Source organism: Danio rerio, chromosome 7 (genome assembly GCF_049306965.1).
Source record: "Danio rerio strain Tuebingen ecotype United States chromosome 7, GRCz12tu, whole genome shotgun sequence".
NCBI lineage: Eukaryota > Metazoa > Chordata > Actinopteri > Cypriniformes > Danionidae > Danio > Danio rerio.
In genome coordinates this window covers 26,862,351-26,879,553 of record NC_133182.1, presented here as the reverse complement: position 1 = coordinate 26,879,553, position 17,203 = coordinate 26,862,351, and the positions used below count along the sequence as shown (strand labels likewise).

The 17,203-nt window shown below is 35.5% G+C and overlaps 1 protein-coding gene across 3 annotated transcripts in view; it reads right to left on the bottom strand.

The window, feature by feature from the left end:
• Positions 1-17,203, bottom strand: part of ext2 (exostosin glycosyltransferase 2) — a 43,464-nt gene that overhangs the window by 14,018 nt on the left and 12,243 nt on the right. For all 3 annotated transcript variants that reach the window (XM_073906521.1, XM_068222287.2, NM_001008400.2), the window contains 3 exon segments: positions 15,592-15,685; positions 10,035-10,166; positions 1,871-2,060 (listed from right to left, as the gene is read on the bottom strand). In XM_073906521.1, coding sequence (XP_073762622.1) covers positions 1,871-2,060; positions 10,035-10,166; positions 15,592-15,685 — 416 coding nt within the window.

Genomic DNA, 17,203 nt, shown 5'->3' with positions numbered 1-17,203 from the left:
AATGAATCATTTTAAATACTAAAACTAATTTAAAACGCATCATATTATAAAATACATTATGAAAATCTATTTACATTTAGTCACACATTATTTTGATGGTCTGCTTGTTACATTGCATATACATGCCAACTAATTATCATTAAATTATAAGTAGACTGTTAGGTTGAGGTTAGGGTTAGTGTAAGTTGACATGTACTTGAATAGTTTCTTATAGTCAGTTAAATGTCTGTTGAAGGAGCAGTATAAACAGATATTAAGCAGACAGTCTACTAATACTCAAATGGACCACAAAATAAAGTGTTACCCAATACATTTTTTATATTTATATTTAATTGTGTAAAGTTTAGTGTTCCATGAGCATGACAAAACAATGTGTCACGCATATTTACTTCATAGCTTCCTGAAGTACTTGCTTAAACACACCAGTGATTAGTTATCCATTGCTACAACAGGCCCATCCAAGTAACTGAAGTCAGTACTATATGGTTGGTAGGAACGGTTTTTCTTCACGGAAGTTTTGCACTTGATGAGCTAATCATATTCTAATTTCAACAATATTTTGCGTACAATCATTTAATTATGTCAACCAGATTTGTATATGTCATATAATTATTATTACAAATGCAGTCTTACATTGTAATTATTGTTACAAATGCAATCTTACATCTCTGCAATAAATATTAATTATACTAAACATAAAAAAATGGACTTGCAAAAATGGACTGAGTATGTCAGTGTAAACTATTTGTGATAATGTACTTCAAATGTATTGTGACTTGATTTAGTAACCCATATAACAACTGCTTTGTTCTTTGTTTTTATTCATTAATTTTTTCCCCTTCTGTTATTTTATTTTCTCTTAAAAAAAAAGGGGAAAAAAAGGATTTTAGCATTAACAGAACAGCAAAACGTCACTGTAAAAGAAGACGTCATGCATATAACAATCCAAAACAATCTCAAATAAATATTATTAAAAACCTAATTATTCATGAGGTAAAAAGATGAGTGGTATAAATGGAATGACTGGTACCATATCCCTTAAATCTTTGAATAGTCTGCATTTTCTTACAAATGCTTTTTGTTTAGCAAGCCAATAAAATATTCAAACTCTATATAAAAATAATCTATATTTTCGGTCCAATACTTCACTTACGCGAGAGGAAGCTGTGTCATGAAAATCTAGACAGTTGTTATCTCAATATAATCCCTTTCACTGTTATACAAGACACCTATGTGTAAAACTTGTATTTAAAGTCCAACTTTGACTTAGTCTACTTCGCAAAACAACCTGGAAGTACATTATCCCTTACATTAGGGCTGCACGATATTGGACAAATCTAACATTGCACTATTTTTTTTATTCTGCAAAAAAAAAATACAATTTAACTAGACGTGTTGAATAATTTTGGAAAGAATTTATCATTTAAGACTGAGATAATTCTGCAGCGGAGTGCATATGCATGAAATATAAGAAACAACCTACAAGAATAGATAAGAAAATGAAACTGATAATAAATAGAGCGCTTGATTGTTTTTCGAGGAGTCAAACTGTATTCAGGTATACAGTAGTTGAATAATCAAATGTAAAATAATAATGCATACTCTTCGTTTTATAAACAATTAAATTCTGTACTATTTCTTAGGCCTGAATACTTTTAAATACACAGTCACGAGACTCAAAGACACTTTTATTATTATTATATTATATATTTTATTATATTATATCATTATAATCCAGACTCAATATTGTGTATACTTGTGATGTGACTACTGCGAATGATCACATTGTGATATTAATGCTGAAACGATATATTGTGCAGCCCTACCTTACATAATGCATCACTTGTTTAAACGACAGTGTAACACTAACCTTCAGGTGGGCTTTTGTTCTGGTTGTTCCACACCACCAGTAGTTTGGCCAAACTGGGCACCTTGGAGATCTCAGTGATGACCCTAAAAAGGCTTTCAATACGATCATAAGTCAACACGACAGCTGTGAACCCAGGAGAGCGTGGCGGTATGAGAGGAAGGAAAAGTGGACTGTTCACACTCGACCATTTCTGTAGGAAAAACAAAAACAAAAACAAATCTAAATAAATCAATGAGAACTCAATTGAATAATTGCAACTTTCCATGACTTGTTTAATGTCCTGAAGTGCAGTAAGATAATCACGAGCCTCTGCCAAAACGTGGCTTTATTTGGAAACACGCATGGACTATAAAATTCAAAGATTACTGAGAAGGCTAATAACCAGCAGTGGTGGGTAGGTGATTAAAAGTGGCATGGAATGTAGAGTGCACAACCAACAAAGTTTAGAGCGGAGTTAACAAACAGCTGGAACAGCATGCCATGACCTTTCACTACGCCAAAGCGTTCACCTAAACCTTCTCATTCAGACTCTGGCAAAAACAAAAAGTACTTTAAATTATGATTTTGCTCTCTAAAACCATAAGAGCCACCATCAGCTGGACATGAAGCTACCCAATAAAGCATCCCTATTGTGACAGACCTGTAAAACTTATATCGCCATTTAATCCTCTAAATGCTTTGTGTGCATAGGTGCTACATTCCTTGCTTTAGTCGAAATTTCAAAAAGTGGATGGATTAAGAGAGAATGTTTTCCTTAGCTGACCTGAGTGAAATCTGGCGGGGAGCAGAAGACGACAACGTGAAGATTCAATGCACTGCGGTCAGATATTAGGAGCTAAATTAAATACTTCCTTGCTTTAGGCTCTTTGTCATTCCATGGCATCCGTCCATCCTTTTCCTGTTAACTGTTATGTATCTGAATTTGATTATAACATTAAACTTCCTGGTGTTCCTCTTGAAACAAAACGCAAACATATGGCATCCACTGATGCTTGGTCAAAACATCAACGGCTCTTAATATTTCCCCTAAGGAAAAAGGAGTACTGAAACTGGAGATTTAATTCCACTGTTGAGCATTTATAAAGCAACAACTGTCATTACTAGTGAAGTCAACATCAATTCAGTACGTTTAATCTCATCAGGAGTCCATCAGGATCAGTTGTACGTCCAACTTTGTTTTTTTTTTAATCTACACAGCTCCAGAGGATTCAATTTCATATATCAATTTATAATACTCTGAATCATTTGAGGCCATGAGTAGTTGTTTATAAGATCTAAACTCTTGCTATTTGGTATACAAACATAGATTTCCTCAAAATAGCACTTTATATCAGTTACTTCTTTATCACCTATGTGCTTTTACAGTTTGGGCATGTATAAAACTTGTTTACTGTGGCTGTTAATCCATCAGACCACCACCAAAGCAAGCTCAAGTTTTAATGTAAAGTGATACACCTATTAATGAGTGCAATTGCGATTCTAATTTGGATCTCTTTTGTTGCTATTTATCCCGAGCAGTTTTGTTGAGAGTGGAATTTTATGATTGTACTCCAGCAACCTCTGATACAGCAGGGGTGCAGATGAGTCCTGGCAGGGCCGGGGTGAAGCAGGGGTGCTGGGACGCTATCGGCGTCAGTGGCTGTCTACTGCCAGTGTGGGGCTTGGCTCATCTTCCTGGCCCGCTTTAAAACAGCCTGTAAACTCCCAAAGATGCACGGACTGGAGCCCAGATCAAGTGACGCTGTAAAGTAAATATTGCGAGTGCTTAAAGGGCCTCTGATGCGGTCATGAAGACTGCTGTTTATTGGCCTGAAGGATAAGGACTGAATGCAGACTGAGTACACAGGCTTTCTTTTCTGTTTCATGATATCTTTGTCAGTAGGGAAATTATGTATATAAATTAATTAATTAATAAAAAATATTTTAATTCAAACAGCTTGGCGCAACTTTAGTAAGAAATATAGTTTCAGATCGGTTTAATTGACATTTTTCCAAAACTCAACAATTTGCATTGAAAAATTTGCATTGGATATGAACTGAATAAGGGAGTCACCGTTGTGCAGTAGGTAGCACGATCGCCTCAGGGCAAAAAGGTCACTGGTTCGAGACTCTGATGGGTCAGTTGGCATTTCTGTGTGGAGTTTGCATGTTCTCCCTGTGTTTGCATAGGTTTCCTTTGGGTGCTCCCCCCACAGTCCAAAGGCATGCACTACAGGTAAATTGAATAAGCTAAATTGGCCGTAGTGTATGAGTGTGAATGCAGGAGTGTTCGGGTGTTTCCCAACCCTTGCGTAAAACATATGCTGGATAAGTTGGTGGTTCATTCTGCGGGGGCGACCTTTGATTAATAAAGGGACTAAGCCGAAAAGAAAATTAAGGAATGAATAAACTGAACAACTTTAGGTCTAAAGAATGCATATTTAATAATCCAAAGTGTTTAATAACCTGGCATGCATTAGAGGCAGCATTTTAGTCATTCTCAGTAGGGTTGGGTACCGAAACTCAGTGCCAATATGGCACCGGTACCTATGTAACCAGTATGTCCTAACCACTATGTCCTGGACCGAATCAGCATATGAATTTTGGTGCTGCGACAAGGACATAAGAAGCATCAAGGGGTGCATCAAAGGGACATATAGGTACACGTTGTCATGCAATGTCTTAACGGACACCGTCGTCGACGTTAAGCCTTTGTTCTTGTTACTTAGGAATTTATAGAACGCAAAGCACGTAGTATGGTGCACATACAATCAACTTAAAGGCAGAGGAATCACTAAGTTAAATATTTAATATAAAATATGAATTGATGTATACTTTAAACTTAATTATATTGTTCAATTAAAATGATACAAATATTTTTTCCACGATAATTTTGTGGCTCAAAATGATCGGTTTAGGCACTGGTACCGTTTTAAAAGTATCGATTTAGCACCAATATTGAAATTACCTTAAACAATATACCTAACCCTAATTTTCGCAGAACTGTAAAATGAGGAATCAATATGACAAATTTGTGGACAATAATGTTTTCAATTATTGTTGTTTATTTTTATTTTCTTTTTTACTTTTTTAGTGTACAGTATGATTTGAATCTGATAAAGAGTGAAAAGGGCCAAAATATTTTACTTAAGTCAATCGTTATTTCTACCAATCAAAGACAATCTTTAAATTCATCAGTATTAAATTTTTACTTTTGGTGTGAGGCCCTTGTTTATTTAAAATGTATACTAAAATATTCCTCATAAAAGCATGAATAACACTTGCTTTAATCAAGGCATGAGATTGATAAAAAAAAAAAGAGAGAATCAAAAGGTCTCACAAAATGAGACCAGCACCTACAAAATGCTATGGCACTGACAGCCTGCAGCAAGGCTGTGGGTCCTTTACACCCTCCTATACAGCAGCTGCTGAAGGTGCCCACAAATAGAGAGTCGTGGTTAACCAGCTCCCTTGCAGCGTCCGCCATGGTCTGTCACCATGGACACAGCCGTCCTTCATACAACATCAGTCAACCATCCTGCTAATAAAAAGCAAACTTTATACGCCAATGGAAATTTCTTTGAGGTGCCTGACATGGACACCAAAAGCAGAGGGGGAAATAATTAAACTACCACTGTGACATATAAGTGGTAAGATGAATAAAGAAGAACACTGGGGTGTGGTGCATATAAGCTTAGTCTGAACGCTCTGATCTAATTGGGCAGGCTCCAGTGTGGTTCGGCGCATGTCGACTCTTTGTGATTTGTTCAAGTAAATAAGCAGGAAAACAAGACAAATTGTTTTTTCGACATCAACAGAGGAATATTTGCTCGCGGTTCATCCACTATTTAAAACAAGCCATAAATGACCAGGTTCTTAACTTGGGTTGCTTCTGAAAATTGGTAGTGGGCTTCAGTAGGACTGGGCAATCTCAATAATTATTTTACATTCTGAACGATAACGATATACATTTCAATATCAGTTGTTAATGCTTCCAGATTTAAAAGAGTAACCCAAGAATAACTGAAGCCACAAAAATGAGAGGGTCCATTAAATAGCATAACATATTTTCGGTCAATGAATTTCGTACATCTCTAATATCAACATACTTTTAGATTCCCATTTTTTCACTCATTTCTGATGTGTGATTGGCTCTTAGATCAATATAAGTAAAAAAAAAAATTTAATTAACATATAGGCTGTGTTCCACTCCAGTTTTAGGCATCCACTCGCAAACTTTCACTTGTTGAATGAGAGAAGCCTCCATGAATATATCCAGCTATAGCCATTTTAAATCCCAGAATGCAATGCGACTGTGACATCACAACACTGTAGATGCTACAGTTTACTGCATTCCATTCCATTCAGTAGTGGACACTTGTTCGTAAGTTTTTAGAAATATACTGATGAAAATATACAGATGATTTACTTAAATAGCCACTTGTAAAATTAGGCATTTTTTAAAGATTTTATGATTTTCTTTGAGTTATAAGAGCTGTAATATACTGAACTATGCTTGAGCTTTGAGATTTGGCTTAAAAAAAAATGTAGTAACATTTTAAAATCCAGAGGTCTGTGAAAGACAAGAAATGTTTAACCCTTTATTTCATTTTAAATGATGACGACGCTAATTCTGTTCATATTTGTCATGTGTAACAGAGAAATTGCAACATCACAATGCAGATTTGATCAACTCAAAATAAGTCCAAGTCTAATATAGGGCTGGACAATTTGGCAAAAATTTATACCACGATATATTTCTTCATTTCGGTTGATATGATATAATTCCGATATCGATATGGACAATATTAAAAACACAGGAAAAAACTGCCAAAACCGCACACAATAGATATCTGTACCTACAAATCTCTGCAAACTGAATATGCAAAGTATATCTTTTTTTAAGTGCATTTTTACTCGGGGAAGCTTGTTTATTCACATCTGTATTCAGGGCACACTTCAGGGCAAACTTTCTGCGATGGAGCTAACCAACTGCTGTGCTGGGCTCTGGCAGCATGTCTGTGATGTTACTTGCGCCTCTTTCTGATGGCTGAGCACTGACCGTCACTCCGTGACAAATGATACAATGATAAGATCTTATAAATATAATATATGTATATATATATATATATATATATATATATATATATATATATATATATATATATATATATATATATACACACATATATATATATATATACACATATATATATATATATACACATATATATATATATATATACACATATATATATATATATATATATATATATATATATATATATGTATATATATGTGTGTGTGTGTGTGTATGTAAATTTATATTGAAGTACCGGAAATAAGTTTAGAACTCATATCACCGTTATTTAAAATTCCATCGCGACATATATTGATATTGAATTATTGTCCAGACCTAGTCTAACGTCTAAGTTATAGTGCAAAAAGTCCCATTTGAACTTCTTCATTTTATCATGGTAAGGAATATAATGATCTAACATCAAGGTCATTACAATCGTCTTGGTTACGAAAGTGCGTGAGTTTGTGATTCGTTTCAAAGATGTTCCCACTGCATGACTATCTGGGGTAGCGTTTCGCTGCTGCTGTGTTTACACTGCAAGTTGGATCGGCGACAGGGGGTTTCACATTGCATTTAAAATAGGAACATTGTGTTGGTCCACAAATTACGTCTCAACCAAACACACGCAAAATGTGACATGGAAACAACGTAAGGTCACGTAGTATATTTTTTGTGATTAACTACATAATGAGAAAGAAGCCTTTTAGTGGGGAAGAAAATGTACTTATTTTGCTCACCTGCCCTTTGAAGGGAATTAGCCATTCTCCTAAAATTTTTTTTTTCAAACAGACTGAAAAGAACCGCTTTTGACTTCTCTTTTTTTTTAACTTCTCCCCCATCTTCCACTGGCCTGCAGATACCCATACCAGTGGATGCTGCTCTCTCATTGGCTCTAGGAAATCGCCAATGTTATTTTCAATTAAAACACATGTCATACGGCATGATTTGAATAACTGACAACTCCAGATATTTAGCATGCCAAATATCTCACTGTTGTCAGCGACCCATCAGGGATTCTCTTAGATTGTGTCTTTGATAGTTCATACTGTGTGATTGTGACTCACGTGAACGAGGATCGATTTTCTTGTGATTTCAGGCATTTATCATTAATTTCTCAAAACCTGACGTCAAGTCAAAATCAGGGCTAAAACCATGCAGCCTGAACTCGACATTAAGTACAATTGCTCATGAAGAGCTTGTTTTGGGCACCAGTTTTCTTTTGTCACACGTGAAAAGAAGAGTTTACAGGCGGCTCAAGTGACGGTGAGGGATTGCAGGCCGTTTCATGTGGGCCGAGGGGGCTTGGCGAGTCTTGCAGCTGGGATCATACTAGTACAGCTTTGGGATTAGTGGAAAATGGAACCCAGATGAAAGCATGGACGCCTGTTCAATTGCAAAGGCTCAGTGCACAGAACATTTACCTCTAGATTCTCATTGAAGCTGATGGGCAGCGATTGCGAACATCACAGAGACCGGGCTAAAATAAGAGCAGCATTCTAAGTGGCAGCGGCTTCCTGCAGATTTGGACTGTCGGGAACAGGCAGCGGTCACGTTGCTTTAGTTTTCATCCCTCAAACACATGAACAGAGCCTGCCTTCTTTCCAGCTCAATAGGATGAGAAATGTATATATCACCAGGAGACATGATAAAGTGCATGCGCGTTTACAAATCACACATCTGAAGTAGAAGCTTATTTTCTCCTGCTCTATTAACTTTTCCAGCATTTAAAAATCCGACCTGGCATCCCAAAAACGAGTGATGTTAAAAATTCTTCACAGATAATAAATGTATGATGGAACATAAAGCATTCGTTTGGTAAGCAAAGCCTCAATGCGAGTTCCCTCAGAAGTCAAGCACAAAAAGCTGCTTGTCCTGATGTTGTCTCCTAAGGCAGAGCTGAAGAAATATGCTTTCAATTATGTCCCGGTGGATATAGGGAAGCAGAACAAGAAATGCACTCGATTTATGTACTGCTCTGGTTCTGTGCAGTGTGTTCTTACAGAACATTCAGAAAGTATTTAATATTTCCAGTAATATCAACAACAGAAAACAAGACTATTGGCCTACTGGGGATCTGGATCCCTCTTTGTGATCTGATTTGTAGCAAGTTGATGAGAACGGGAGAACCCCTAATGAGTTGCTGTTTGGTGCAGTGAAGGCAACATTTAATGCAAGACTTTGTGCTGTGGTTAAAGAGATAGTTGAAACTGAAAACTCTGCCATTCACTAGTCAGAAACCTGTTTGAATTTCATTCTTCAGTTCACAAAAAAAAGAAGATATTGTGAAGAGAGCAGAAAACCTTTAACCATTGACTTTCACAGTTTTTCAGCTTCCTTCAAAATATTTTCTTGTGTGTTCAGTAGATAAATAAACTCATAAATGTTTGGCGCAAGTGAAGGGTGAGTAAAATATTTAAGTCAACTATCCCTTTAAGACGTTTCAAAGGACAAATTAACACCTTAAAAATGTCTAAAAATACCTGTCATTACCTGTAGAATTTGCAGTTTTACAATGTTCTACAAACACACTTAATATTCTCACACAGAGCCAGAAAGGCATAAAAATGAACCTTATTCACATTCTCACCAAATCTGAACAATGAAAACATGCAAATTAAACAGACTGAGCTAGGTTATTAGGCGGTCTAGCAGGTTAATTGGTGAATCACAGCTGAGTATTGTATAGTAGGCAGCTTTTACGGATTACCAAGAATGTTATAGCTGTAGCTCTCATCCTCTGTCTGAGAAGTTTAACCTTCTCCCTTCAAGTCGAAGGTTTCAGATGTTTTTTGTATGACATTGTTTGTATCAAACTTTGCAGCAAAAAGAATCTACCTACGGGTACCTATAAAGTCAACTGATCTGAACTTCTTTAAAATGAAAATATTAAATTGTTTACATTTACATCCAAATAGTTACATTTACATCAATATTATATTTATTTATGTGTAGAACTTTGTTAATGTTTAAAAAGTCAACAGAATGGATTTTTTTAATGACTTTGAATTGGTTCCATTAACTGTGTTTTAGTCACCAAGAGATAATATATGGGCTGTGGGCAAAAACACATTTTGTGCATGATAAAAAAAAAAAGAGGTCACTTACAACCACAGGAGGATTGTTCCATTCTTCATAGGTATGAGCTGCATAAGGGTAAATGCGATCATTAATGATCTGGAGAGTCGTCATGCCAATAGCCTTCATGGAGCTGAAGTAGGCTTCCCAAAACCAGCGAGCCTAGGAAAAAAATAAATAAAAAGCAAGGCATTCAATTATTAGTTGGAAAAAAAGACAAAGCACAGACAACTAAACAGATTTGAGATTTTTGTCTAATATATTTGCTTTAGTAACTTTTTATGGAACCGATAGATAACAAGAATCAATAAGATTATTTGGAACAAGATTCATTAGTATCTTTGTTTTTCATCCAAAATGTGTATAGTAACAGATATTTTCATATAGGAACGTGTACCATAAGACAGAAGTGAAAAGTATGGTCTATGTATGTTCAGAAGTGTGCTGAATAAACAAGAACACACACACACACACATGTGCAGACACACACACAAACCATGTAAACGATACAAACCAAAAGTAAAAGATAAGGCACTCACATCCTTTTACTCCCACTGTCCTGCTTATGACTTTATGACCCAGACACACGTTCAAAGGCAAAACAGCCCATTAAAAGACTGGTGACATGACTGCAGGGACCATTCGAGATGGTTATGAGCCCTTTACACTATCAGTCTTTTAACTTTTCCACTCAAGTGGCACTGAGACTGCAGCTTGTTTAAGAGCAGAGGTCAGGTCATTTTACTGCACACAAGCACAGGGAGACGCGCTTCAATGCATTACATTTTTCTATGACACTGCTAAATGTAGATATAATGCTAATGCTGTACAAAAAAATTAAGTGTACTGTCCACTCCAAGGTTCAGGTTTTATGGTTAGTTTTAGAGAATCATTATTTTTAAGAAATGTATTTATAAAGAATAGAAAATTCTTCATTGACACAACAAATTGTATTTCAAATATATGATGTTCTTAGGATCATGTTATAGGGTATATGCGGAAGTATGTGAAAGGACTTTTAATTTGTCAGTAACCTGGGTTAAGCGCTTCCGGTGAACTGTATGCCATTACAAAATCAGTGCGTTTGAGGTCTGTTTTCTTTAAAAATCAGCGATCTCCACTGGCTGAGTGATACCCAATATTAAGTGGGTCTCAGATTGTACAAGTGGCACATTAACCAAATTAAATGCATTAAATTACATCTGTCCATGCCATGTCTTTAAAATATAAACATTTATTTTACCCCAGTATATTTGATGGAGTTTCTTTGTTAGCCTGCCGATTCTGATGTGCGCATGCGAGTAAAAGGCTTTTTGTCTCGCTTTATGCTTGAGCAACTAAATGAATGCCAAAGTCTATTGAACTGATTGTATTTGAATTACATTACAACATCGATACTGTAAAAGGAACCGTATAAAAAGAAGTTTGATGCACTAGCTCTGCATATACTCAACTGATCAAAATTAGCGAGAATAGTAATATTCTTCAAACTTTAAATCTACCATTAACATAGAAACATATTTTTGTGACAGCATTTTACAATAGTTTTATTACTGCAATGTGCAGTATTTATTAATCAAATCAGTTCAGCTTTACTGACCTTAAACCTTTTCACAATATTATTTTAAATTACAGACCCCAACGTTTTTACTGTGTGTATATATTCATATGAACAAAAACCTACAATATCAGGTAACTTTTAATAATTCATTCCTGATGGTGTTTTATTTTCACCAAATGACTAAAAGCAAATTTCTAAAATTGTTCATTTCTTTCATCAATACTGTTCTTTCGTCAATACTGACTCTTTTCACTAATACCCAAATGACCAATTATATGGGAAGACCATTGTCAAAAAAGTGATTATTAAAAGTGGACGTGCTTCAATGAATTACATTTGTCCATGATACTGCTATATGCTGCTATAATGCTAATGTCTCACAAAAAATAAGTGCTAAGTAATTGTCCAAAGTTCAGGTTTTATGATTTTTAAAAATATATGTATATTGTGTAATGTACTGTACCAACAGTCTGTGATAACAAGATTATTTTTTACAGCATGCCATGGATGTATTATCTTGAGTATCTCAAGTAACTGTAAAGAATTCTTAACTGACACAACAAATTGTATTTCAAATAAACAACGTTCTTTGGTGTGCATGTATGTATACATACAAATGGCACGGAAGATTAATAATGAATTCTTGCCATCACAAAAAGGAACATTTTAACAATTTTAGTACTTACTTTAAAATAGTTTATAAAATTAGATCAGCTTGAGTGACCGTAAACCTTCTTTCAATTTGTTTTTAAAAGTTACAGACCTCAACATTTTTTACTGTATTGACTAATTAACTGAAATGACTGTGTATATGAAGCAAAAACCTAAAATATCTGGAAACTACTAATTATTAATTAATCCCTGACAGTGTTTCCACCAAATAATCAATAAGGATATCTCCCAAATTTCTTTTATCAATACTGTTGACTTCTCTTTACAGAATGCCTAAATCACCAATTACTTATCATATGAAATACCATAATCAAAGAAAATAATTATTAAAAGTACAAATTAAAAGGTAAACATTTTACAAATAATCTGTCAATACAAGAACACACACTCTTTGCCCTCTACTGCTGATCCATTAACAGACCCAAAGCTCCAGCAGTGAGGGGCGAGGAGCACATAACAGTTAATCACCCATAAAACAGAGCTATCTCCAGCTAGGCGGCGCCATGCCGCAGTGACCCAGCTCCACCCTTCCTGGTCCTGTTTGACCCTGTCCTCTTTAACAGGCCTGACCAAGAGCATGCTGGGGACAACCTCATTACCTGGGCTGACCGCAAACAGCGTCAGATTGGCTCCAACTACAAAGAGTCAAAAGAGACGTGAGTGAGCACTGAAAGAAGAATAATGGCTGTCCTACACTTTCTTGGGCCAATTACTGAACACCGTCAGACAGATTTAATGGTCCTCCTCTTAACAAAAACTGTTCAAAAATGATTTAATGCAACATTTTATGAAGTAGAAGTTTGTGCAACACATTAAAAGCAGGGAATCCTCTGACCATTCCAATTAATCTCTCCAAAGTGAACTAAACTTGCTCGCTTTTGAGGGTTTTTCATTTCATTGACCGCCGTGTTTGTTGTCATATACCCAACCCAGAAGTTCAGCACATCAGAAGAGTGCTGTCGCTCCCCCTTCCACCGGCCCCCAAGGGCCTGGCCCTTAAACCTTAAAGAAATACAACTACACAAAAACAGCTTTTCTTTTTATGGAGAGTGGAAGAGGATTCAAAAAGACTTTCTGATCCCAAGGGGAGCACAGCCGCCCATAAATCAGCTTGTGATGAAAGTTTCTTTTCCGACCAGGAGGAGGCAGAGAGAAAACCGCACCCACCAAGCACTGAACCCGCCCCGTTTGAACGCTTGCAAGAATTTTTATGAGGAGGGAAGAGACAGAGTCTCGTGAGAGGAGAAAATATTGGCTGCTCTTCACACACACACACACACACACACACACACACTTAAGGTTGTTCATACAGTTCACTAGACAGTACACTCTTAAACATACATGGAGCATTGCTTTCAATACCCCCTAAAAGAACACTGTTTGTTCCTATATAAATATTCTGAATGGCAAGAAAAGAATTTAATGATTCCTGTTCCAGTTAATCTTACTAATTGTGGTTGTCTATTAGTTTAATAAACAATTTCTATAGTTTTTTTTTTACAAATCTAAATTGTATAAATCATTCCAATTACAATATATAAAGCATCTAGCAAAATATATGACTTCAATGACTTTCAGAAGAGGCATAAAATGAAATCTAAAAAATATCCCTAACTTTATCAAATACTACATCAATAAAACCATATAATGTGATTTTTTAATAAAATATGGACATGAATGAAGTGGGAATATGCAATGGTTTATCTCAAGGGGCTATTCCATTTAATAATTTCAAATTCAAATACAGTGGATATTTAAATACACCATGTCAAATTAATAAATTGCCAATAACTACATTAATGTATGTCTCACAAGTCATAAGTCATTAATTAAATCTGGAATGATTGCACAGTAATGTTGGGATCTACCAAAAATATATTTTTTTAATAAAACAGCTAACATCGTTTTAACTTAAGAAGAACATATTCATTATAGTCAGAAATGAAAGATAATCAAACCGACTGCACTACAACTGCAGAGCATTGCTCAATAAAAACATCAATCTCGTAAAAGTTATGTGTAATGAGAGTCTGACTGCACCCAAAAATAATCATGATGCACAGCAACCAATGTCAGAGTAGTTAAGAGCTTTTAAAACTGGATGCTTGAAGATCACACCATAAAGCACAGTAGTTGGCTGCTCCCTCTATGGGCCAAAATGCAAAGAAACAACACTACATTACTCCTTACAACTGTCCTTCTGACTCGCATTATTTGTAGCATCTGCATTTTATGCAGCCCTACACTGAAAGTTCAAGGGGGTTGTTTTCTGGCAAGACCAAGAACAAAGTAGTAGGATTTTTTTCTTGATCCAAGTCAGGTATATATCAAGAAGCAGTTCTTTTGTACAATGGCAGCCATACAATCGCTCTGCTGTCTGGAGGTGGTATAGGCTAGTAAGAAAGGAGTGGATCAAGATGTGTTCAAGTGTGGGCTGATATCTAACTGGCTTCATGCCATGTCATAATTCCAGCACAAGATGTGTTTCTGCACACTAAGACCTAACACCGTCCAGAAACCTCTGGAACTGAACTATAGCATTCTCCTCTCACTAAATATCGAGATTGAAGTTGAGGTTGTTCTAAAAAGCCAATGCCAATAGAAGCAGAGTGCAATTACTATTAATTATGGCTAACATATAGTACTCTCCATGGAAATTTATAAACCATAATTATTACAGAGTGAAACCAAAAGATCTCTTTACATGTAGTCCATGTGGTTTAGCCACTCAAACATAAGCGTACAGCTGAAAAAGCTAAAGAGAAAAAAAGTAAGTGTGTGGTTAACAATTTGTTTGGATAAAGACACATCACTAATACTTAAAATTAGCTTTCATCATGATTTACTACAGTGGGAGAAATTTCATCTTCAGAGAATCAAAAGCACACACTTGTAGGAATATTGTTTTTGGCATTAGCCCACCTGTCTAACAGTTATTTTCATAGTGGAACTAGCACACCATTGAAAGGAAGAAAGAATGTTAGAGGAGAAGAAAAGAGGTTGTGACTCCTTTAACCTCGTCTTCACCTTGTATTAAGCCTGAGAGGGTTGCTTGCATATAGTCTGAGAGTGACTCCGCTGCTATGGAACTGTTTCGACAGCATTTGGTACTGTTTAGTAACTGTCACACTGGGCTGATGCTTGTTGGATTGTTTTTCACAAATAGCTCCAAGTGTATTTGTAATTCTGATCAAACTTTTGCAGAGAAGAACAGAGTGAATGTTTTAGAAAAACAAACTGTCTACACTTTAAATTTCGGCCCTTGGATTGACCCTAGATACAGTCCAAAAAAACAGATGAAAACAATGAATCTAAATGTTTAGTGTGACTGCAATGTTGTAAGTGCATTCTCACCTGTCTCTGCATCTCCTCCACTTGTCTGTGAGGTATGCTCTTCAAAATGGTGTACATCTCTGGCAACTTTTCTTCTGGAATGACAACAGACGCCCTGCAAGTACACGTACACACACACACACAAATGGCACTCCATACCTTAAATTTCATTTGGTCAATATGAACTTGTGATCACTGACTCAAGACCAAATGGGAAATTAGAAGCATGGCTTTTAAAGATATTTTAGGGATATCTGCTCAGCTAATGTTTAAAGTATAGTTTTTAAAGGTATCCCCATTTAATGCATTTATTTTAAAGCACTTATTTAAGAAGTTTTGCAAAAGTGTTTCTTTTTGTCACTGATTTTAGCAGCCTTGCTTGTATGCCTACTTTAGTAAAACTGAAAACATTTATAATAATCAAATATAGATCAAGAGGTGGGAAATTAGACCATATTACTAAGCTAAATAAATAAATAAATAAATAAATAAGCTACTTTTGTAAGGCGATAAATAAATGGGGCCCTTGGGTTTGCTATAGCCCCAGGGCCCAAAATGTTCTTAATCAGGCCCTGCTTATGATAATGTTAAAAATATACTAGTATAATTCATAGCCTTACATAAAACACCATCAGAATGAAAACATCCTAATTTGCTTTATCTTCCAAAAAACATCATTTATCTACAATACAATTTGTTGTGTTTGCTTCACATGCATGCACACTGCAATTTGAGCGTTTAAGGAAGGTAAACGTCCTACTATTTAAAAAATGATTGCAATACTATTGTAAATTTTTTGCATTGTTACTGTATGTTTGGACAATACATGCAGCCTTGCAAAACATAAACAGCTTTCAAAGACATTTAAAAAAATTAATCACAAATAATAGAGCTGAACGATTAATTGCAAAGGCTGCTATGTAAATTTGATATGAATACATAAACATATTTAAACTCCTTCTGGGCGCAAATGCATGACTGTCTTCCAAATTTTTTTCACAAATCAAATCTTAAATGTATCTGTCCAATAATTAAATAAAATGTATATTTTCACAGATTTGCCAGGCCTTTATTGTACATCCATGTAAAAATATGGTAGAGCTAGGGGTTGGCAATACTGTATGGCAAAAATATAATTTCACAATTTTCTGATAATGGTTTATAATAGTTGACCCAAATATTAATAATTTACTTACTCTTAAGTTCTTTTAAACAAAAAAAAAAAAAAAAAAACTGGGTAACAGTTGCAGGTCTCCACTGACTTCCACAGTATTTCTTCTTGCTATCAGTTTCCAACTGTTTGTTCACCCACATCCTTCATTATCTCTCTCTCTCTCTCTCTGTGTGTGTGTCTGTGTGTGTCTGTGTGTGTGTGTGTGTGTGTGTGTGTGTGTGTGTGTGTGTGTGTGTGTGTGTGTGTGTGTGTGTGTGTGTGTAAAACTATTAAAGTCAATAGAGGTAACATTTTTCAAAATATCTTCTTTTGTGTTAAACTGAACAAAGATTTTAAAAAAATTCTAACTGGTTTGAAACAAGTCAAAGGTGAGTAAATTATGTCAGAAGTTTTGTTTTGGGTGAACTATGCCTTTAATCAAAAGTGACAGCATGTTGAGTATATTAGACTGCTGTCCCC